The following is a 25,218-nucleotide window of genomic DNA, read 5'->3' as shown; positions in this document are numbered from 1 at the left end:
TACAGCAGGTATGTAACCGCTCTTCCCAACACAAAGCAACTGTAGGTCTTTAGTTGCTGTCTTCCTTCAGTATTCTGACAGCTCTGTTCCTCTATACTCTAGCCCACACCGAGTCTCCATTCATGTGACCATTCGTCCCTTCATCCATTGGGTACTCTGTCAAGAGCTGTCAGTTTCTACTGAACCTTCTTCTTGGAAGAATTTCTTCAAACATTTGCATCACATGTTCTGTTCCTGGACATTACAATGCTGTAACGTTTTCCATTCAGGTCTACCCAGTGGCTGCTGAAAATAACTGGGACCCAGGGCCTGATCCATATTAGTACTCCTTTAGCATATGCTGAAAATATGGTTGCGTAGAGCAGGCTGCGGAACCTCTTTTGGAGTTTATTGCGAGGTGGGTCTCTTGCAGGATAGCTGTATGTATCCTCGTCTTTTCGGGTGTGCATGAATTCTGTGATATTTTGTTGACCCCATCAACCATCTGATATTCCATTTAGTTAACATTTACAGGTTAGTTGACACATTTCCTAGCACCAGTAAAGGGTGTTTCCTTTTTTAGTGTGTTGTTGGTCGATGTTGCACATGCAACAGTGTCAATCCAGAGAGAGCATATTTGTCAAAGTCAGGACTCAGCATGTTTAAGGCATTGTAAATCCCCTGGGCTGAGTGCAACCACACTCCATCCATTTGTTCCTAGCCTGAAAGTCTGAAGTAAACCTCAGACAACCAAACAATAGACCTTTTCATGGTATAATGTGATTGGAGCCAAGGAGAAGGTGCTTGGTAAATCTAAGGCCCTGCGAGTGCTTCACTGTTGTGCTGCTCCACATCATTGTACGGTATGCTTATTGGTTGTTGGATTGCCCCTCCCCCCTGTGTAGGGGTGCTTGTCATGTGATATTGGGTATTCCAATCCCTCGTAACAGTTCCAATGAGGGGTTCTAGTTCAGTATTGCAATCTAACTTTACAGGACAGTGTCTGCTGTCATCAGCATGATCACTGGTCCCATTTGGATGGGGGCATCTGTGTCCTGTTCTGCTGTCATTGAGTGCTGTTCACTTGTGTCACTTATCTGTGGTGTTTCCATGGTATACCTAATAAGCCCTATTGCTGGTACAAGCTGCATCTCTGTCCACTAGTCTCTGCTAGGCCTTCATTCTCCTCTATTTCTCTTCCTTCTGGGCCAGGAACGCCTTCAACCTCAGGTCACCTTTTGAGAAACCCATGACCTTAACCCATTCCTGCACTTCAGGGTATGTGAAGAAGTGTGACTTGCCCAGATTGAGTAGCTTGAGATTTTTGGGCAATATAAGAATATGTTTTAGATGAAGTCTGTGCAGTTTATGTTTCACCTTCAGAAGGATCTTCTTTGTCGCTGGAATGCAACTGTGTAGTCTGGGACGATGGACACCTATGTCCCCTTGAATAATAGCTACGCCTTCAGTCCAGCCTGTATAAAGACGATATTCTTGGCATGGTAGTTTAGTAGGTTGGTGATAAAGGGCCTTTTAGCAGTTTCATCAGGCCTACTGGTTCCATGACCGACCCTCTGGTTTCTTCAATGGTCAGTCTTTCGACCGTCGTCCTGTGATCAGATTGTCAATATGTCAATTTTACCCGCTAGCATCTTGCAAGTGTTGTGTATTGCTTGTAAGATTTCTCTAGCCTATCCAAGATGCCGCCCATCATGCGGGGTTTGTCTGAGGAAACCTTCCTGTCCAGTCAGTAGGCACTTTGAGCATATGAGGCAGGTTGCTTTGAGTTTGTCTATGGTCTTAGTGGCCTGTATTGGTCCGATTGGAGGGGGGCGATGTTGCTTCTACTCCGCTGCACTGTTGTACCCTTCAGTGCAGCCATACAGTCAATGGTCATGTCCCAGGGATCCGGACAGGTGGCTGAAGAAATTCCTATCTGTGGAGCATTTGTGCTCCCAAGCTCTCACAGATCAGAGAGGTTGTTTTTAAGGTGCAGTACTTTAAGCCATTGACATAGGGGGGGAAGAGTTCAGAACATACAGCTCACAAAATGCAGTGCGTTTCAGGCCTGAGACCCTGGTGAGCCCATGGCTTCTTCTGTAGAGTACTCTTCAAGGCGTGAGAGGGAAAGAGAGAAGTCTTCACTAAGCTCTCTGACAGTCTCTTGGTAAAGGCTGCTGCGCCCAGCCTGGAATCCCCTGACTCCCAGATTTGTTCTTTTTATCCATGTCAAATATCTATTTTCCTTGGCACCTATTCTGCCCCCCCCCCTTGAGCTGGTGCCATATGCACTTTGTTCCAATGGTCTGTCGACTCTCTCCCTCTTGCCCGGGCCAGCATCAGGGGCAGACAAGTGAGGATTGCACCGGTGACCCTTGTGGAGCGGCATGTCCATCCATTCACCCTCACCACCGAAAGCCCAATCCCATGCTGGAGTGTCTTCTTCCAACAGCTGCAATTCTAGTTGCATCCTCAAGCATCTGTTAAAATTAAATTTCATCCGTTATGTATGGGGGGGGGGGGATTAGAGCCAGGCCGCAGCAACCTCCAGGCCTGTGACCCGAGCCCTGCGTATTGACAAAGCCGAAGCCCACCGTCGGCCCTTTTGGAGTTCCAGGTGCCATGTCATTGAGGGAAAGGGACGTTCACTCGCTTTCCTTTATACGATGACAGCAGCATAGCATGGGTGCTGGGTCCTGGGCACTGATGTGTAGGATAGTCACCGAATCACAGAGAATTGTAAATGGAGGACTGTAAGATCATGTCATGTCAGCCATGTGCCTCATATCCTTCCCCTTCAGCCCTACCAGTGAGAGCCTAAAGGGGCGTTACTGTCCATTTCCAAATTTATGAAATGTACCAGGTCTTCGGCGCATTTAACAGCACAAAGGGGAATCTAATGTGGGTAAATGTAACACATATAGATGATCAGGAACTTATGGTCCCTACAGCTTGGAGTAGCAGACGCTTCACTTACCGCTTGGAGACAGCCCTTGAGCAGGTTCAAGAGCCTATACCAAGAGCCCTGTCACCTATAACTCTAATCATCAGAATAGCAAACATTTTAGGGCTCTTTTGAAGGCTGAATGTTTCTTATGCTCATTTGTCATCCCTAGCCAAATTTGGGCCAATGGAGGCAGGTTTTGAAAGTCCAGGGTTGCCACCTCAATCGCCAGCTCACCAGCTTTAACACTTTTTTTTGCCTGCACTGTCTTTGATTCTTAGCCCGGCTCAGTTTTGGTTCCAAAATACTTATTCCTTCAGCCACAATAAAGAAGAAGCTTTTGATTTATTAGAAATCTGATTTTAGATTGACACAATTTTTACAAACACAGACATTAACATAACTAGAGTCTTCATACATGGGGTGGGTTGGGCTCTTTGGCAGTTTAGGAGTGCCCATAGGTAATTTGTGTAATTTAACGAAAATTGACAAAGCAGTAATATTGATGCAAAAGCCCCACAATGGAATAAGGGTGGAAAAAGGATTAACATTAACTGATGATTATTTAAGCAAATTAGCATTGCAATCTCAAGATACACAGAAGAGGTTTATGAAAGCAAATCACCCTGGTAGTATGGATTTGAGGTATAATCTTTGATTGGCTTTCCCGCTTGACTACTGCAGTTTCTAAAGTGCTTCCATTTAAGATTTTGAGACTTAAACCAGTAGAGAAGATATATTTATAATCATGTAAATCTACTAAATCATTGTGTCTTAATCTTGGATTTCTGCCTTCTACAATGGCCAGCCACCAACACACTTAGGGTGGGAGTTGCTCTGTGGTGGCCAGCCCTCTCAAATTAGAGTTTCCTGCTGTGTTATTATGACATTTTTTAACAAAAGTGCTTCCAACAATACAGCACAACCACTTATGGAAAAACTTCAATGCCAGTTGTCATGGCAGCCTCGTGGGCATTTTGGGGGGTTTTCAGAAATAAACCTTCCCAATTAAGGCAGGTCTTCTGTTCAGACATTGTTGCTGCAGGAGACATGTGGCAGCTTGATCACTAGCATGATATTTCCATCAGAAGAGTAACTAAGGCTCTGCCATCATAAACTAAGTTGTATCTACACTACCAAATGAATCAGAGGTGCCTAGAGATTGGACCCACAGGGCATCTGCTGATTTTTGACAGACACCCTGTTATCGCCAAACTCTAAATGACGTCCTCAGTCGCTTGCTAATCAGTCTGGACCTTGAATTTTACTGGAACCCCTGTTTCACAATAACTAATATTCAAACATATTGATTGGAATTGTAGCTCTTTGATAAGTAGGCTAATTACAATATGTAGCGACGGGAAACATCCTTTACAACGAAACTTTTACAACGCAGTGCTTTTACAACGAAAACCATTACAACGCATTGCAATGGGGGCGCTCTAGGATAGGGAATAGATTTAATTTACTATCCAACACCTTCCCTAGTGTCCACGGGGACTGGAGTTGGAATAGTAAATTAAACTATTCACTATCCAGCACCCCAAAGCGCTATGCGTTGTAAAGGTTTGTGTTGTAAAAACTGCGTTGTAACAGCATGCCTGGTAAAAGCATGTGTTGTAACGTCATACATCCGTAGTGACAGCCCTCCTATTGGTCCATACATTGTGTCTTCCAAAATAAATAAAACATAAAAAGGAGCCAGCATACATGTTCCAGTTGTCCAAAGCGGTCATGATGTTATTTGAATGAATTACTGCAAAGTATGTATGTTATGATACTTTACTCCCTCTGCATTTGGGGCCTATGGGAAATAAAGTTGAATATCTCTTTAATGCACCATCTGTGATCAATAAACACAAAATAGCATTTGGTCACTGATATGACTCTCAAACTTCTTTATTCTCCCAAGTTGTTCAAAATTATCAAAATGCTGCTCAATAAAAACTATCACTCTGTTGAAAAAGAGTTTGAAGATCTGGATGAGATGAATTCCAGGCGCCTAAGTCAGGAGAGCATGTACTTCCTTCTAAAGCGGTAAGAGTTTTATGAGGTTCCTTTCTCATAAACTTAATTTCTTACTCATGCAATTTCAGTCAAAAAAACGAAAGTTAATTTCCTATCTCTCATTTTGTTGAAGGATGTTATGGAATTTACTACTCACACAATACAACTATACATCTTCATTCTTATGTCTTTTTTATAGGTTTGATATCCACCCTGAGATAACTAGAGGTGAAATCCGCAGGCTGTGGGAAACCTTGATTACAAATCAAGACAAAACATTGGATTTCCTGGAGTTTGTGAGGCACTTTGGCTTCTCTCCTAAGTCTGCCTGTTTTCCCAATGCCAAGATTAGCCCACCCAAGAAAGGCGACAGTGACTTTAAGATGCTTTCTAACAAGCTCAACTGTGATTCTGATATCCTTGTTGATAGAGTCCGAGCTAAGGTAAGCACTTTTTTGAGCACCATTGGAAATGTAAATCCATGATGGGTAGAGAAGAATTCAGTTCCAAAACACCATTTCAGGGCTTGCTCTGTATGAAAAAATAATAAAGTTAGTCTTAGTTGCAAATTTCTCTCTCGTCTATAGACAGAAAAAAAAAGTGATCCGCCCATCCATTTTGGTATTTCCACAGAGCATCTCTATAGAGGACAATGTGTCCTTCCAAGAAACATGAATAACAACATATATATGTTTGTAAAGGAACACATGAGTAAGAAGAGAAGACAGATAGTATTTTCACAAAAAAGGGTAACATTCTATATCAGCATTATTAAAGTCTGGAGGTGCTCTAATCCCACCCCAGTATATATCTCACAAACCCTCCCTTAAAATGTATTTCATTTCCTGTCTCTGGGCTTAGATCAGCCAGTCTGAATGGATACTTCACTTTCCTGAGAACCCTGTATCATAGAGTCCATCATCAGGTTTAAATGTCCATTGGTGATATCACGCCTCATATCTGTAAACAAAGTGTGTAGAACTATAGATAGTCTACTGGTTTCAGCATTCACCCAGTACCACAAACACTGCCTCCTTATTGTGTCCCATATAAGTTGAGATGATGGTGTGCTTTATCTTTGGTCATTAAGATCTTGCCACAGGTATGACTAGGAAATAGCTCAGTGCAGCTCATAAAGCCATATCTGAATATGGCTCAGTTCATACTGTAATGGGGCAGAGTGAGTACAATGCCTTCTTTGAAATTGCGACCTTCCCTTAGAAGCACACAGAATACCAGTAGGAACTGAAGAACTTAGTTAAGGAATATTATATGATTTTCTCCAGTAGGATGGACTGGATATAAACGTTGTATACAGTGTGAAGATAGGATTCCTTCTGCTGCATGCCTGAGCCTTTCAGAGTCTAGAAAATAAGGGAGACATCCCGCCGTCACAAGCCCTGTGTGACTCCCTCGCCACCATCTTCAACCGCAAGATAGCAGACATCCACGACAGCTTCAACACCCAGACAGCCCCAACAGACAAGTACACAACAGACCCTCCGCACACCATCTGCTAGCCTGGGCCAGCGTGAGCGTCGATGACACCATCAAGACCATTAGCACAATCCACTCCTGCTCTCCGTCAGACCCATTCCCGTACCACGTCTTCAACAAAGCAAGTAGCTCCATCGCACCCCACCTGCACAACGTCATCAATCTCTCCCTCAAGACCACGACCTTCCCAGAGAGCTGGAAACATGCTGAGATCAACGCCCTATTCAAAAAAACCTAAAGCAGACCCAAAAGACCTCAAGAACGTCCGGCCCATCTCTCTGCTCCCCTTCCCAAGGTCATCGAGAAAATCGTCAACAGACAGCTAACCCGATACCTCGAAGAAAACAGATTCCTGGACCCTTCCCAGTCAGGGTTCTGCAGCAACCACAGCACCGAGACTGCCCTCATCGCCGCCACGATGACATCAGGACCCTGTTGGACAACGTTGAGACTTCAGCACTCATCCTCCTAGACCTCTCCGCCGCCTTCAACACCGTCTGCCACCGCACTCTGTCTCGCCGCAGGGATCCGAGACAAGGCTCTGGAATGGACCACCTCCTTCCTCTCCGGCAGAACCCAGAGCATCCGCCTCCCCCATTCCGTTCCAAAGCCTCTGAGATCATCTGCGGCGTACCCCAGGGATCCTCCCTCAGCCCGACACTGTTCAATATTTACATGGCACCGCTTGCACACGTCGCCCAACAGCACAACCTCAACATAATCTCCTACGCCGACGACACTTAAGTGATCCTCTCCCTCACCAAGGACCCCATCACCGCCAAAGCCAACCTCCACGAAGAAATGAAGGCCGTCGCCTACTGAATGAAGATCAGCCGTCTGAAGCTCAACTCAGACAAGACGGAGGTCCTCATCCTCGGCTCCAACCCTTCAGCCTGGGACGACTCCTGGTGGCCGACAGCACTGGGGGCAGCCCCGACACCCACCGACCACGCACGCAACCTGGAATCATCCTCGAATCAACGCTCTCAATGACCAAGCAAGTCAACACTGTCTCCTCCTGCTTCAACACCCTCCGCATGCTCCGCAAGATCTATAGATGGATCCCGACAGATACAAGAAAGACAGTCACCCAGGCCCTCGACAGCAGCAGACTCGACTACGGAAACGCCCTCTATGCGGGAGCCCCGACCAAGCTCATCAAACGACTACAACGCATCCAAAACGCCTCGGCACGACTGATCCTCGACGTACCACGACACGGCCACATCACCCCCCACTTGAGAAACCTTCACTGGCTCCCCGTCAACAAGAGGATATCCTTTAAGCTCCTCATCCATGCACACAAAGCACTCCACAAGACCGGCCCAGCCTACCTCAACAGGCGGCTATCCTTCTACATCCCCAACCGCCAGCTACACTCTACCGACCTCTCACTCGCCACCGTCCCGCACATCCGAAGAACAACCACCGGCGGGAGATCCTTCTCCCACCTCACCGCCAAGACATGGAACACTTTCCCACTGAGCCTACGACAGACCCAAGACCTGCTGACCTACAGGAGGATACTCAAGACCGGGCTGTTCGATCAGTAGCACCCCCCCCAGTGCCTTGAGACCCTCGCGGGTATGTAGTGCCCTTTACAAATGATGATTGATTGGAGAGGAGATCACAGAATGCGTTACCCTTTAGTCATCAGCAGTAATTCTTCTGGCAAAACTAGATGACAAAATTCCTACTTGCATCAATTTTTGAAGGTATGTGTATTCACCCAGAGTGATGCTCAAATAAATCAATGAGCAATTGGGCTCTTGAACAGTCCTTGACTAGCACAACTAATTTGGGAATTGAATCTAACAAGAGGAATGAAGCCATCTGCCCCAGGAAACATGAGCAATTTGGTTTAGTTCAATTAGATAAATTATGAACATTTAAAACAATTTCAACTGCAGCAATTATCTTCAAGCTGGACGGTGTGTTCCGCAATACCTGGTTGATATAGGTATGCCACATGGCAGCTGGTGTCATGCTTGACTTAGCTGCCGAATGCCTTAGCAAGGCTCACAAAATCAGATATGATGATCAGGTGTGGATATTGCTAGCTTCGCTTGTGACTTGCCCTTGTCGAATGATCCCTCACCTAAGGGGCAATTTACACCATTTCAGTTCCTAAGTTCAGCTAAGTTGCCCCAAATATATGCCTGTGGACATTTCCCAGATTTCCATTTTCCAGATCAATTCACAGATCCTGATTCCAAGAACCATGGTTTGCACAGGTGGAATTTAGTACCAATTAGAAAATCCACTAATACGACCGATTTACAGTGGTCCTGAGTTGAGGGTGTTGTAAATAGAAGCAGGAGCCGGGTATATTTTATGTTGTTTAATACAAGATAGTCAAGTCTTCAAGATGTTAATATAAAGATATAGCGAAGACCCACCAGGAGTGACCAGCTTGTCACTCGGCCTGCCTGGTTCCAACTGCCAGTTGTCACCAGGCTAAGCCCCAAACTCTCCATGATGTCACCCAACGTTCCAGTGGTGATATCATGTGAGTGACAATGAAATCCCACAGGTAGAAAAGAGACAGGCTAAATGCAACACATCTCCTTTCTTTAGGGAAATCAACAAGATGAAAATAGAATAGATAAAATTAGCTTGAGTGTACACATCCATATAAAAGTACACAGTACATTCTAAAAGATAGGTTATTAAGATTTGTGTACACATGGATTTAAAAGCACACAACACATTCTAAGGATAGAGTTACTAACACATCCAAGCAGTTACTAACACATCCAAACACAACTAGTCCCAAAAGTTAGTCCCAAGTCCCATCCCCTTTCCTTGGGAAACACAAACAACAATAATGGAGTCCACTTTGCTCCATAACGGGGTACAACCCTCCCCGTGAACTAGAGCTTGGAGTAGCCATTGCTCCGCCCCCAAATAACTAATGGGGTACTCACCACCCTTGAATTGCAAAATAAATAAATAAATAATGGAGTCCACTTTGCTCCGTAACGGGGTACAACTCTCCCCGTGAACTACAGCTTGGAGTAGCTATTGCTCCGCCCCCAACTTTCTAATGGGGTACTCACCACCCTTTAAACTAAAAACTCTGCACCGTGACGGGGTAAAACTCTCCCCGTGAACCCTAACTGGGATACATCCGTAATCCCATAACCATAGATGTGACAGGGTACACCTCATTTAAATAGAAGTATAGAAGTTTATAACTACCAACTCACAACCACACATGCAAACAGTGTATTCAGATTTCAACAACATCTCCTACAATAAACTGCACAGGGCTCTCATGACCCCAAACACAACACCCTATACATGCATACTACCCTGTAGATGCAAAATAATACGGCACTCGCCACTCACTCGTTACTCACCACACCCGAAGATACCCTGTCATGGTTCCTTGCTATTCTAGTAGCGGTATAAAGCACACAGTCACCTAAAAGAGTATCCTGACACTGTGGAATAGTTTTTTGTTATATCTGATGGTTGCCTGTTAAAAATAATAGCATAAAAAACAATCTTTCAGAAAAATATCTCAAAAAAACATACATTGTTGTTCAAAATATGGACTAGAGGAAATCTTTCTGATTCGAGGTGCCATAATAGCGTCTTAACAGTCGTCGTCATCCTCAAGGGGGCCCAGCTATTCCTCCCATTGGGCCCTAAGAGGATCCAGTGTACCGGGGGAAATAAGGGTGCGGGCATATGCTTTTAAATGAGGCGGGGGTTGTTTATGAACTTCAGGAATCTGAAGCCGTAGTCTTAATTGCCTCTATTTCTGCTTAAAAATGGGTAATGTTCAATATCTCACCACTTTGGAAGTCCTGCTCAGAGGATTCGGGGGGTGGGGGGGTCGTTACGGGGTCCTGTGTAAGGAAACCTCCCCTTTTTCATTCTTTTGTTGACTTTATCATACCTGTCTTTCATTATTAGTAAGGCTGCTGAGTTTTTTCAGACAAATTGTAGGATGGTGCTTGTTCTCAATAAGAGTCCTTATAAACTGAATTTAGTCTCTGAAACAATTCATTAGTGAGCGCACATGGAATTGAATTAAAAAATGTAGAAGGGGCAAAATCTGAATTTTCACCATTGCAATTCTGCCAATGATCGATATTGATAGCTAAGCCCATCGCTCTGCAATGCTTTTATTCTGAGCCATCAGAGGGGACTAATTCAGTTTATATACATCCTCAGAATTCTCAGAAATTCTAACTCCTAGATAAAGTATGGGGCTTTCATGGTATGATGTCTGTAGGTGTTGATTTAACATTGGGGTTAAAAAGCATCATTTCTGTTTTAAAAATGTTAACCCCCTTACTCTGATAAAATTGAAAAACGTGAGAAAATACCAAACAGGTTATGAAAGACAGCCACTTCCCGCGGTACCAAACCAACAGCATTTAGATTGAGCTTCAGGGCCACCGGAATCACCACCTTTACTCTCTCTTTTTCGTTGCTAAATAAACAAGCCAAAGTTCTCTGTAAACATAGCACAGAGAGAGAGGGTGTGAGAGCACACCACATCTGGTGCATTTAGTGAACTTAAGTGGCTCAGAAGATCTACCAACACTGATTCAGTGGATCCCTTGTACACCATGTCTGTTGTCCCTATGAGCTGGGGTGGAAACTTCATTGTTTCCAACACTTTAAAATTCCAGCTCACAAGGTCAAAAGTATTTTCCACATATATGAATGGTATAGCTGCGGGGGTCCTGTTCACAAAGAAATACCCTATGGCTTTCACTAAATAATATGTGTTAAAATAGAGTGGTTGTGCAGGTATTAATCCATTCTGATTATGGTTTACCCAATTTACCTCTTTGATCTTCATAAAGAATATTATAATTTGCATTCAGTAGAATGATTGAACAAAAGGAATTAACATCCTAAGACTTTTTTTCCTTTCTTTTTCTGGATTGACCGCACAGCTGTTGCCTCGTAATTATGTGTTCATCACTAAGAGGGACTTTGGCTCTGTCCACATGTTGGGATCCAAGAGTACATGTTTTGATTAAGCAGAAGTTGTGTGCTTCCACAAAAAAGTGCTTGCCCTCCGCCAGCTGTGAATATTTTGTTTATTTATCCAGCTGCCTAAGCTTGAGCTTTCAGAGACACACACCGCATTGGAATGCTATTAAAGCCCTTAGATAACTAGATAATTTATGTTGGTTTTCTCTGACAGCAGCATAGATGGCATCAGGGCAGATAGGATTCTACATGTATTTTTAGGCCTGGCTTGACAGTACAAATGTCACCTGACCTTTTAACCTACATCAGTATTATTCTACAGTTCTTTGCTTCAAACAAATACGAATCTCTTTTCATGCTATTTCCTTGTAATGCTTCACATTACCATACAACATTCCATAAAACCAGACCTATTTGCATTGCCAATGCTTGTTTAAAAAACACGTGTAAAAAGGGGGCATAATACACCCTCCCTCTCCAGAATGTGGCTTACACATCTTCAGAAGAAACAATTTCAGTTCAGGGATTAAAATCTGGTACCATTGTGATGGAAAGCCAGCCTCGCCCTGTTGTCGCACATCTGTGAAGCCACTTAATCACTGCTTTCAACTCCTGAGACTCAATGGGGCAAAAAAGATTTTTGAGCAGCCTCAATCGTTAAGATTTGGATTCTAATCTGTGACAAAAGGTCTGCGGTTTAAATATATATATATTAATACATATATAAGCTCATCTGTGTAGATTTTGGAGAAATGTTGGAAAAACCTTTTCAATCAGCTAACCCTCGGTAATCAAATGGCCATAAAGTGGATCTACGATTTTCATGACTGCATTCTTAAACTGCTGTACCCTTAATCTCCAGGCCAGCAGTCTGACACAGATCTCGCCTCTATCTGCTTCCCAAAAGTAAGAGCATTCAATACTTGTTTTTCAAGCACGTAGCTCTGCAGTTCTCGCCTTGCTACTTCCCTACCTAGATACTTTTATGGCTAGTCTGATTTGGAGCGTTTTAGCTCAACAAGCTAGAGCACGTCAGTTAAGGACTTCTATCAAATGTTTTCCAGTTTATTAAGTTTAGACTGAAGAGCACTTATCTCGCCAATCATAGTAGATTTATATGCTTCCCAAATATGCACTGTTGGGGAGGAGTCCTTATTTTCTTCAAAAATAGCCTTTATCATCTCTCATTTGCTCAAGGAAGGAGCCCTGTGCCAATAAAGCTCTGCTCAGGATCCAACGAGAAGTTAGAGCATAATATTTTGAAGGACAACATTCCACAAGATAGCAGCATTATCAGCCGTGTGGAAATGCAGAGGAAATCAATTAGGAAAGATTATTTGTCCATAGAGAAAAAAGCCCAGTTTTGAGATCTTTCCAGAAGATGATATGGTCAGAGATGAGAACTACAAATAAAAGAAGAGAGTTCCAATTTATTGGGACCATGTAGGTAAAGTAATGTCCACCTTGTCATATGTGGCAAGGCATAGGAACCTGAAGCAGATGAAGTGTAGACGATCTGATAGATTTCAGTGGCTCATAAAAGGTCACCTTATTGCGATGGTATCCATGACCTAGCTGATAGACCGCATGATGAGTCCTGCAAAGAATCTTAAGCAGAATGTGCCTTGTGATGGTAGCCAGTGAACATAGGCTCAGAAGGAGGAGATATGAGAATCCAGAGGATGGGTAAAAATCAGGTGAACTGTCATGCCTTTTATGCTGTAGACCAGCAATAAGTCAGGAAGGGAGACTAAGTAAAATGAATTGCAAGTGATTTGCAATAATCCAGCCTAGGTAAAATTAAGGCTTGGATCAAAATTCATCTGGTGGCATCAGGTATAAATGGACAGATTTTAGGCAAATGTCGCAAATAATGTAAGCATGGGGCCTAAACTTTAGTGATCTGAAGGGCACCTGAGAGGTTCCGATCAAGTCAGAAGCATAAGTTACAGATTTTGGTGACTGCGGTGGGCGAGTCTCTTTCTGTCTTTTCACAAAGGACTTGCATTGGTAAACAAATGGATCACGGCCTGGTGCGATGACAGCAACTTAGTATTGGAGGTGCAAATTAGTCAATAGTTGCAGCCAACTTGTTATTATAATTATCTGTCACAATATCAAAAGAAGATCCTGCTGAAGGGGGATTGGCAAGTACAATACTGAAGTTCATGTTAGAAATTGCCAAGATCGTTTAAGAATGGCTGTCCAAGTTTTGGTAATATCCAAAGATGGTACATTCCTAGCAAAAGAAAGAGCATTAAGTAAATCATGCATTCACACCCAGTCAAGAGATCTGGGTTAAGTCCGTTGTTTTTTTGCTCACCATGCCACCCCAATTTAGACCCAGCCATATGCAAATCAGTCTTGACCCTGTTCCTTGTGGGAACAGTCCAGCCCTAACTGCCAAGCCAGGGCCTCCCTGGACCAGAAGCAAGCATCCTGGGACCGGTTTCGCAGTATTACCCCTCATCAGCCAGTCTAGCTTGAATCCAGTGGCACAGTGATCAAGGGACCCACGTCTGGGCATACCCATCCCACTTATGGCAAAAAGTGCTACGCAAATGAATGATGGATGGAGCACTGAATAAATCATGCATTCACCCCCAGTCAAGAGATCTGGGTTAAATCCATTGTTCTTTTGCTCACCATGCCACCCCAGTTTAGACGCAGCCATATGCAAATCAGTCTTGACCCTATCCCTCATAGGAACAGTCCAGTCCGAACTGCCAAGCCATGTCCTCCCTGGACCAGAAACAAGCATCCTGGGACCGGTTTGGGGGTATTACCCCTCATCAGCCAGGCTAGCTTGAATCCAGTGGCACAGTGTGCAAGGGACCCACGTCTGGGCATACCTATTCCACTTACAGCGAAAAGGGCTACGCAATCAAATGATGGATGGAGCACTGAATAAATCATGCATTCACCCCCAGTCGGGGGGGGGGGGCGGATCCAGCCAGATCCTAGATTCAGCAGGTATTCTTGAATAAAAATCCAGGTTATGGCCTGGTCCCAGTGACAAATGTAAATAGCCGACCCCAGGACACATTTCTCAGCACCCACACTGTGTGTGCTTTTTGTGTCCAGAGCAGCAAAGTGCGGGTGGTGAGGGAGGTCTCTTATTTGAAGTTTTAGTTGTCCCCAACAGAAATGCCTCATTTAAAGGACTATCAACCCCTCTTTTGTTCAAGTTCAGTTCATCCTGGCTGGGAGCTCATTTGAGTTTAACACCTTGATAGCAGAGCCCTGGAGACAAAGATACTCAGCCTGTGCTGTGTCACTAGTGCTCAAGAGATAAACTGTGATTTACATGCAGGTTACAGGCAGGTATTTGGTAGAAGTAAGATAGACGTGTGCAATGTAAGAATTTCAAAAGTATTGACGTGTACTACTAAGGGGCCGAGTACAATCTCGCTAGGAAGGCCTCCAGACAGGTTCCAGAACAAGCAAATCCGATTCGGAGCCTTTGTTTCTGACCGAATCGCCCCCGTTTCATGATGTGAAGATCTCATCCGCGTCGACCGAATAGTTTCTGGACCTGATTTTGTCAGTCCAGCTCGTTCGCCGCCGAATCGTGCCGCCCAATGGAGCCGGCTTCCGGACGAGCAAGTACAATGCACGATTCGGGCAACTAAATCGACTCGGTCTCAGTGAGACTAAATGACTGAAGGGATCTGACATTGGGGGACTGTAGCAGGCCCTCCTTCACCCGGGGCCCTCCAAATCGGTCCCGTGGGGGTACCCATAGGTCCCCCCTTCCCATGCATGTACAGTGTGGAGGACAGGGTGTACACTTTTTCCCATCCCCCCCTTTTTGCTATGGGAGTCTGTGTACGCGTTCAGTATACAGGCTCCATAGAGTTCAATGGGAGTCCAAGCGAACCAAGTCCGACACCAGACGGGTGCATCGTACTCGGTCGCTCGGACTCGCAGAGCACAACTCGCAAGGAAAGCCCTCCAGATCGGGGGTCATATGGAAGGCTTCCCTAACAAGAGTGTACTCCGCCCCTAAGTGTTTATTAATACCAAGAGGAACCCTTTTTAGTAATCTTTGAATAATGAAAGGTTGAGAAAAACAGAACTAATCTAAACATATGCCTGGCCGTCTCCTTGCAGACCGCTGGTGCCAGCTCAGATCTCATTAATCTCGCTCAGCTATATTATAAAGAGTTTTAACTTATTGTCTGCAGACGACATGCAGATCACTGTAATAAAAGAGGTAAACCAATGAGCTATCTCCATAAAATCCAAATCTGTAACCTGCATGTTGTACACTGTACTTCTCAGCAAGAGCATTAAACCTCTCCTTTAATTTAGGATGAATCAAGCCTTTGCTCAGATTGAACACTGATCTCTCCAGCTGGCGTATTAACCACTGAGTGTTATATTACAGCTATAATGCCCTGGAACTTGCTTTGCCACAAAGCTCTCTGCAGCAGGTTCCATAACCCTGTAAGATATTTTAAAAGGTGCTCTGTTTGTGACAAATTAAGTACGGCAGAATAAATTTGCTGTCTTATTTTTCCTTGTTACCAATTCTTTGGAGGAAATGTTTTTTAAAAAAAACATTTGTATGTTCACTATCAGACTTCGCAGCTCATTATTACTCCACCTCTAGGGACTTCTCATTTATGCCCTGCCTCTTTGCCCCAATTAATTGAATCCCAGGATATTTTTAATTTTCAGCACTGGGCTAAGGCACAATTTACTCTCGCATATACTCGTCAACTTTTGTAGGCACAAATGGTGCAGGGCTCATTGTAGCAGAAAAATAAACCAGCCCACCCTAACATTTGCAAAAAAGAGCCCACAGTAGAGGCAAAGCTAGGAATTAGAGATGACTGAATAATCCTCGCAGTACCTAAAAGGATGAAGAAAAGACAAAAAATATCAAAGGTAAAAATTATTAAGGGAGAATGAAACAACTGACAAAACTACCCGGAAGCATTTCCTTACAATTGGAAGACACGCAATGCTCCATCAGATATCTCAAGGCAGGAATTGAACCCAAAATGCCCCGGAAGAAAAAGCAGGGCATGGTAGAGGCTAAAAGTAAAACAAACTACCTAAAAAAAGACATGCTGGCTAAATACAACCTTAATGGATTGAGCTAAAGACTAAAGCCCGGTCCAGGACATGATGCCTAGCCAGAAAATACTTGAACATGTCCCCGTGTGAGCCGCCTCCACAGGAGATCCCTTGGTCTCCATACTTTACACGATGGGATGGGAGTGGGACATAGACCAAGGCTGCCGGCCCCAGGCACAGTCCGCGATACCACGAGACTCTGCACAGTAAACTCTGAGGATAACCTACAGGTAAACAAACTACAGCAGACCCAGGCCTCTGCACACCTTACCCAATAACTTTCCTAATAGTTTCATTTCAGGCCACGAATTCCAATGCGCTTGACCTTTTTATTGTATTTTATATCTTATGCAAAGTGTTAATTAATGCTAATTATAATACCGGGGTCAAATACCATTGCACAAAATATGCTGTCGAAATAAAAAATAATAATAATCCATTAACAAAGAATAATGTTTCTACTCTTTTACCCTACCCCCTTGTATGGAAGGCTCTGAATGAATTCATACTCTAGGGTTTCCAGTTCAACCACGGATAACCCTTTGTTGTGCACTTCACATCCTAGGTGGAATACCTGCTTGAGGACCTCTGGAAGGAGTTCGAGGAGCTGGATCCCTTCCACACCGGGTTTGTCAGCAAGGAGGAGTTTGGTGACATCCTGACAGAGCTCTGCGTGCAGTTAAACGAATACGAATGCGAGATGCTTGCCAAGAAGTTTGAAACTAATAGAGATGGACGGTAAGTCGAACTTGAAGGGTGTGTTTATAATAAGTGAAAGTGAAAGTGCATGCAGGGGCACACCTTAATGAATGCACCGTGCCAGGTGAGCTGACTCCGAAAATCTACAGCCTTCATCTTTTTCACTTCAGTGTTCTTTTGTTCTATAAAACAATGAAGGCAGATTTTAAAAGCAGTATATAATACTGATCATAGTGTCACTTAATTACAAACGTCATATCTAGCCTAGAACTATTTCTTTTTTTAAATCAGCTCTAGGAAGAAGCTCTGGAGACAGGGCAGTGCCAGCAGTGAGGCCTGAAGGATGAAATCTGCTTCCACGTGTACCGTGTGCAGGCCATTTGCTTCCTTAAGTTTTGGAAGTTGCTCAGAACATTTCTGTTTGATAAGCTGGATCTTTTCCTTCTTGCTCCGTTTATGGTTTAAAGTTAAATGTTGTTTTATCTTTTAGGACCCATGTTGCTGGTCTCTACCCATACTCAGGAAAGGTTCACTTACTGAATTGTAAGCGTGTATCTTTGCGTGTGATGTTATTTTTGCAGTACCAAGAAACTTTGCATATATTGAGCTAATTAAATGCAAATAATATGACATAACATAACAGTGTTCTCCTGCTATCTCAATGTGACTACTACATGTATACATGCATAGAATATTATACAACACCTAACATCAACCCACAACAGTAAAACCCACATGAGACTGAGCGACACATAGGAAGAGAAAAGGCACACGGGATTGGTGAGCAGGCAAGAAATGTCCTCCCTGGATTTGTCTGGGTATTAGAATTTTAGAAATGCATGGTGTATAGGTTTGCACTTCTCTACGAACACCATGCTCAGTCGGTAAAGATATAGGAGACATTTTGCATTTAGCTAGCTTTGGAAAGAAGCTTATTTTGCACCCAACAGTGTTGCCACCAGTTGGTAGTTGCATCAGAGCTTCGTTTGGAGCTGAGGAGAGGTCAGGCATGAAGATAGTAGATTTAAGGCATTTAAAAATGAAACTATTTAACTACAGAGCTAAGTTTATGGCATAATATGTGTTACTTAGCAAAACCAAAGTGGATGATGGACGGATTGTTGAACATTACAAGCACTCACCCCAGTCAACTGATCTGGGTTTAATCCATCATCATTCTTTAGCCCAGTCCGACACCCCAGTTCAGCCATGGCCATATGCAAATCAGTCTGACCCTGTGCCTCATGGGAATAGTCCAGCCCGAACTGCCAAGCCATGTCTTCCCTGACTGGAAACAAGCATCCTGGGACCGGTTTCGGGTTCATAACCCTCATCAGCCAGGCTATCTTGAATCTAGTGGCAAAGTGAGCAAGGGACCCACGTCTGGGCATATCCTGCCAACTTAGGGTGAACTTAGCAAAACCAAAGGGGATGATGGACGGAGTGTTGAACATTGCAAGCACTCACCCCCAGCCAACTGATCTGGTTTTAAACACTCAGTCCATCATCCCTTTTGGTTTGCTAATTTTGCCCTAAATTGACAGGGTATGCCCAGATGTGGGTCCCTTGCTCACTTGGCCACTGGATTCAAGATATCCTGGCTGATGAGGGTTATGAACCCGAAACCGGTCCCAGGATGCTTGTTTCCGGTCCAGCGAAGACTTGGCTTGGCAGTTCGGGCTGAACTGTTCCCAGGGGCACGGGGTCAGACTGATTTGCATATGGGCATGTCTGAACTTGGGGTGGTGGAGTGAGCTAAAGAATGATGATGGATTAAACCAAGATCAGTTGTCTGGGGGTGAGTGCTTGCAATGTTCAACACTCCATCCATCATCCCCTTTGGTTTTGCTAATTTCGCCCTAAGTTGGCAGGGTATGCCCTGACTTGGTCCCTTCCTCACTTGGCCACTGGATTTAAGGTAGCTTGGCTGATGAGGGTTATGAACCCGAAACTGATCCCAGGATGCTTGTTTCCAGTCCAGGGAAGACTTGGCTTGGCAGTTCGGGCTGGTCTGTTCCCATGAGGCACAGGGTCAGACTGATTTGCATATGGCCATGTCTGAACATGGGTGGCGGAGTGAGCTAAAGAATGATGATGGATTAAACCCAGATCAGTTGACCGGGGGTGAGTGCTTGCAATGTTTAACACTCCGTCCATCATCCCCTTTGGTTTTGATAATATGTATTACTGCATGTATGTAGTTTAAAGAGGAATGGGGTACCTGATGCTGCTAAAAGTGAAATGAAGCAGGAAAACACTAACATAATGCAATAAAGAAAAACACTTCTTTTCTTGTGTAAAATTATGCTTTAAAAGTGTTCTGGATGCTAAGGAGAAATATTTGTAATATTATTAATAAGGTATCTCTCAACCAATCAAATGAAAAGGCACAGGAACAAGAAAACCATATAAAGAGAAGGCTTTTAATCATTTAAGTTATTTCATAATATCCCTTGGTTCCTTATCAAATGGGCAAAATAATTTTCAGCTTTATTACACTTGCCTCTTATTGGCTGCAGTATGTTGGTTTTGTAGACCCCCTCATAGGGGGTTGAGTGATTCCCTTCATCTCCATGCTGCATTGTATAAGCTCTAGCTGACATTTTCAGGATTGCTGCTGGTTGGTGGCAGTCTCCACCCGCCCCTCATATGTGGACATAACCGCACCTTGTTCTTGGCTAGGAAAAAATGGACACTGGACCAAACACAAACACTTGCGGCACCAATCACAAAAAGTCACCAATAAAATCAGAGTATTGAAATATCTTGTTTGCAGACTTCCAAATGTGCTCCCTGTCCAAGAGCACCCCCACATCTAAAGGGGTAATTAAATAAACACTAGATCAGATCTGCACCACTATGAAAAGAGCATGTCCATACAAATAATCATAGCTCAGTGAAGCGCGGAACAAGACACTTTTCTTCTTTATTTTTTCTTTCAAAATAAGCAACAGCCAATGCGTTTCTTCCTATAACATAGGACTTCTTCAGGGCATTTATCAGTCTGAGGCGACTGGAAGATAAGTAGATCGGTTGTCGCCTTGTAGATAGATTGATCTGAGCAGAAGTAGAAATCTATCATCTGATCTGTATGTTGAATGAGTGATCCATATAAAGATCAAGACGTTATTTGACGTGGTCCAATTTCCAATAGTTGTAGGTTGATCAATCACTACCGTGGTATGATAGCCACTGATGCGTATCTACGTTGCATAGATACACAACTCTTCTGAAGAAGAGTCTGTGAATCAGGTTGGCTGCACTGAGATGATATGTACACTGAATCTAAGTGCAACTTAATAGAGGCTCTGTATGAGTTCGAAATTAACAATACACAGAAAAAAATCAAATGTTCTAAGTGGTGCAGACTGATCAATTACCTTATCACAAATGTTGCCATTTCCATGGGTGCATGGGATATTTCTGGTTCTTTTCCCCCTAACTAACTGGAGTTCCTTCAAATTAGTCTAAAAAGCATTTTTTCATGATTCCTTTTCTTTTTAGCGAAGCATTACAGTCTTTCTTACCAGTACCACTACCCCCTTACAAGGTCCATATTTCAGGCACTCTACCCACCAGTGAATTAGTGCCTAGACTTCTAAAAAGATTAATGAAAAGCATGTATTGAAATTGAATACACATGCCTGACATAAATCACTCTAGACATGGCTGCAGCCCTTTGTCAGACATTGTTCTGTGACTTGCATGACCTACAGATGTCATCACTTCTATTGAGAGGGGTTTAGGAATGTGTTTTGGTGTAATATGCTTTTAGCACATAAGGATATTGTAGAGTTTAAAAAAAATAAAATGTACAGACAGTCTCAGGTTTCTGGGCACTGAGGCTAAACAGAACCGTATGCTAAAAGTTCTTGTGTTCGGAGGGCAGGAGTAAGACCGTCCTCGAATGTGGTGGTGACCACCCAAAAGAAGCTGTCTCCTATCCACTGACACTTCCATTGATGAGGAGAGCACAGAATTTGAGCATCAGTGGGTATTAAGCAAGTACTTCAGGGGCGTAACAGAGGCCCCTGCAGCCCCTGCAGCCCCTGCCGTGCAGGAGGCCCCACCCGACAGGGGTGCCCCCAATCTTCCAAGGCCTATGAATGTCAGTGAGACATGGGAGACCCAGAGGTTCACTACACCTCTTTCTGCATTGGGGACTCCATCATTTTGCGTTGCACCCGTAGAGAGTACTAGAGCAAACTCAGGCACACCACTAGTACACCTGCCACACAAGCCACACTGCAACTCAAAAGTCTTCCAACCAAGTACTCCCTGCAGTATATCGTCAAAGACTCCTCTAATGCACTCCCATTTTTAGAGCATTGGTGCTTAAGCATTTCACAAGTGAATGTGTTTTTCAGCTGTCTCCTTTGTGTGCTTCTCTCCCCTTTACTCTCCATGTTGCTGTCTCATCTGTGTGCCTTTCTCCCCTAGCGCTGCTGTCTCTCATCTGTGTACTTCTCTCCCTCACCCTGTGCGTTGTGTGTCTCGGGTCAGTGTGCTTCTGTGATCGCTCTCGTTTTTGCTCCTCTTGGTGCCCTTCGTGTGCTGCTTTTAGCCTTCATCCCCCACCAGCTCCACCATTACCCCTAGATACCTGTGGTCTTTTGAAATTGTCGCTTTCACGCTAAAAAAAATCTTAATTTTGTATTTACCGACACAAGTGGCATCCGCCATCATTAATTGGTAAATAAAAAATGTAACTGATGGTACACACGCATCATTCTGCTGGCGTGTGAACAGGAGCGGCACCTCCGCTATGGCGGAGGAATGTTGCCCTACTGCTTTCAAGCAGTGTGAGAAGTAGAAACATAAAATGTTAATAACCTTCAAATATTAGCATTTTTTGTTTCCTGCCTCTTTACAGGCAGGCAGGTGGGCTAGGCTACTCTACTCACGGGGCAGGGCAGGAGGGGAGTGGTTTGCCCACTCCAAATTGCACAATGTCTGTTTGGTCGGCTCTCTCAGGCCACCCAAACCAGTCATGCGCACTTTCCCCGTTCTCCATGCATTACAGCCTGCGTGGATAACATGCCCAGGCCCCCATTCCCTGGCTGAGCGTCCAACCAGAACGGTCAGACCAATCAAAACACTGGGTGCTTACCAATCACAACCCTACATTGCAATGTTGTGATTGGTCAGTGGGGCCTGCTTCCTGTTCCTTGGGTTCCAGGAGAGTAGCGCCACAGGACCCGGCGGGAAGGTAAGTTATTCATATATTTTTTTTACTATGCACATTTCCTCTCCCCCGTGTGACCCCTCCTGTCCCCCCCACCCCAGTGTGACCGCCCGCCCTCCCACCCGCGAGCGATGTCGGCCTCACCTGTGTGCAAATACATTCTTGTGGTAGCGGAATGACACCGTTGCACCTTTTTTTGACATTTTTTATTTTGATGATGCTGTACACCGTCCCGAAACTATATGGCACCTGGAAAAGCAACTGGCAAAGACCAGTAGGCGCAAAAGCCAAGACTTTGTCAATGCTTGTTTTTTTAAACTTTTCGAGGGCAGGCATTTCTCCTTCGACCACTTCAGAACACTTCAAGACATTATAAACATACAGAAATACAAAAGTAGAGCAGGATTTGGAAAATACTGGCAGTGGCAGCAAAAGAACTAATGGGCACATGCATCAAAGGAAATTGCATTCGCAAATGGTGTGAATCGCAAAATTCAGCTGTTTGCGAATGCAATTTCCATTTTTGGAATGCATTAACATGTTTGTAATTTTCGCCATTTAAGAAATCGCATAATTGCGATTTCTTAAATTGCGGCCCCCTTTTAAGGAATCTCAAATTGAGATTCCTTAAATGCAATGCATCAAACTTTTAAAATTTGCAAATTCGCAAATAAGGGGAGCAAATTACTATGAAGTTGACCTTCATGGTAATTTGCGAAAACTTTGAAAAATGCACCAAAGGGCATTTTTCAAAGTTCCATTTTACACACACACATGCACTTGGGGCATGTGAGTGTGCAAAATGTACTTCTAAGCAGGTTTCAGGGGTGCAACAGGGTGTCCTTTGGACACCCCTGCACCCTTGAAATTGCATTCTTAATTTGCGAATTCCTAATGGTCAATTGCAAATTAAAAATGTCTTTCCATTCATTCCTAAGGGCCTCTAGGCCCATAGGAATGGATGGGGAGGTATTCCTTAATTGCGATTCTCAATTAGAGAATCGCAATTAAGGAATTTTAAGAAATCGCTATTTTTTTAGCAATTTCTTGATGCATTGCAGTTTGCAATTCCTTAATTGCGATTCCTTATTTTTCGCAATTAAGGAATCGCAAAATGCAATATTGATGCATGTGCCAGATAGTATCCACCATAAAAGTGTTTGACCAGGCCAGTGATCACCAGAGTGTGCAAGGAAACATCCCCAGGATGCCTCCATTCAAGGCCTCCAGATTAATCTCATCTGCCATGCTCACCCAGCGACTTCTCGGCCACATCAGTACCCCGACTGCAAGGGAGTAGGCAGAAAAATAAAATGCCCCTCAGTTTGAACACATGACAATAAACATGCGAGCGAAGTGGGAGACCCTGACCATTTCTATACAGGCCTTTGCTAATTATTCCGCCCTTTCCCGGGCAGGAACTAGTGAAAAATGATGCTTTTACAGTCTTTCCTTCTTTCTTCCTTGCCACTGTACAATTACGCTATACTTTGTTTTATTGTCTTTCTTTCCTTTTATTCTTCATTAATATTTTCTATCTCTATTTCTCACTGTTTTTTACTTATTCCTTCTATCTTTTTACCTTTCTTTCTTTCTTTTCTACTTCATAGTATTCTTACCAGTCTCTTTTAAGACCTTCGTTCCATCTTGCTATCTTTCTGTCCATTATTCTTTCCTTCCGTCTCTCCTTCTTGCTACCTTTTTTCCGTTCTCTATTTCATTTCCTGTGCTCCTTCGTCTCCTTGCTTCTTTCACTTATTTCCTCATTCATTGTTTTTATTCCTTACTTACCATCTTCCTGCCTTTCCTTCCCCCTTCGTTCCGTTATACCTTTCCTGCTTTAATTCTTTTTTCTTCTTCTTTCCTTCCTTTAATTGCCTTCTTTTTTCCTCTGTCTCTTAGTCCTCTGTTTCAGATTTCTTCTTCAATATTTAATTTTGCTTTCCTGCTTTCCTTCTATTTTTCCTTCATAAGTGTGTTGTTACTTTCTTTCCTTTCTGCCATGCTTCTTTCTTTCTCCTGATCTCTTTCCCTCTATTTGACTCGTTCTTTCACCCTTTCTTTTTCTTGTCTCTTCCCTCCTTAACACCTTCCTTTCCTTCCTTTTTTCAATTGTACCGTCAATCAGCCGTGTTTCCTTTCTTTCTGACCATTTTTCCTTATTTGCAGTCATATTTTTCTTTCTCTTTCATATTCTCTCACTCCATTAGCCTCTTAATTATTTTTGTCATTGACATAATTTCTTTTTCTTTTTGTTCCACTTTGGCACCCCTTGGAGCGACCCCCATATCTTTGTTATGTATCTTTTTTCCTCTAATATTTATTATCTTCAGTTTTTATCTCGTTACCTGCATATCACACTACAGGGCAATACAAAACAAGTTATTCTGACCCCTGCTGAAGTTGGTAAAGCTTTCCTACACTCTTGCCCCGCTGACTTAGTGCATTTTGTGAGGCATAGGCTAGCTTTTTGAAATTCTGTTCCTTGTCTCTCAGACACTTTTATGTACTTGTTTCATTCCGAAGCAAAGCCAACGCCTTCGGTTTTGGAAGAACAGGAAACATGTCAAACCCCTTTCCTCGTCGCCCCTCCCCCAGCAGCCGGAGAGTGGCTTTCATGGCATTATGGATCAGACGCCCGGAGACCTTGCTGGATTACTGATCTGCCCTTTGTCTGCCCAGCCAGCGATTGTTTCCTGCGTCACACGCTCCCTCCCTTACCTCTCAGGGGCTGGGAAGGGATGCTACGTCTCTGCCATCGCGTTGGTTGACTTCTCAGCACGGAGAGGCGAGTGGCGACATCCTCTGTTATTAAAAATGTATATTTCATGCATCGCTTGCCAGTTCCTGGTGGCCTCCTTTT

At 43.8% G+C, this 25,218-nt stretch overlaps 1 protein-coding gene across 1 annotated transcript in view; it reads left to right on the top strand.

Moving 5' to 3' along the window:
- The window catches only part of LOC144821250 (EF-hand calcium-binding domain-containing protein 6-like), a 403,952-nt gene that overhangs the window by 368,008 nt on the left and 10,726 nt on the right, over positions 1-25,218 (top strand). Inside the window, exons 14-16 of the mRNA XM_078678029.1 lie at positions 4,836-4,960; positions 5,130-5,373; positions 17,037-17,209. Of these exons, the coding sequence (XP_078534155.1) occupies positions 4,836-4,960; positions 5,130-5,373; positions 17,037-17,209 (542 nt within the window). The remainder of the gene's footprint in view (positions 1-4,835; positions 4,961-5,129; positions 5,374-17,036; positions 17,210-25,218) is intronic.

Source organism: Lissotriton helveticus, chromosome 2_2, assembly GCF_964261635.1.
Source record: "Lissotriton helveticus chromosome 2_2, aLisHel1.1, whole genome shotgun sequence".
NCBI classification, from domain to species: domain Eukaryota; kingdom Metazoa; phylum Chordata; class Amphibia; order Caudata; family Salamandridae; genus Lissotriton; species Lissotriton helveticus.
The sequence above is the reverse complement of the archived record's forward strand: the minus strand, read 5'-3'. Positions and strand labels throughout refer to the sequence as shown.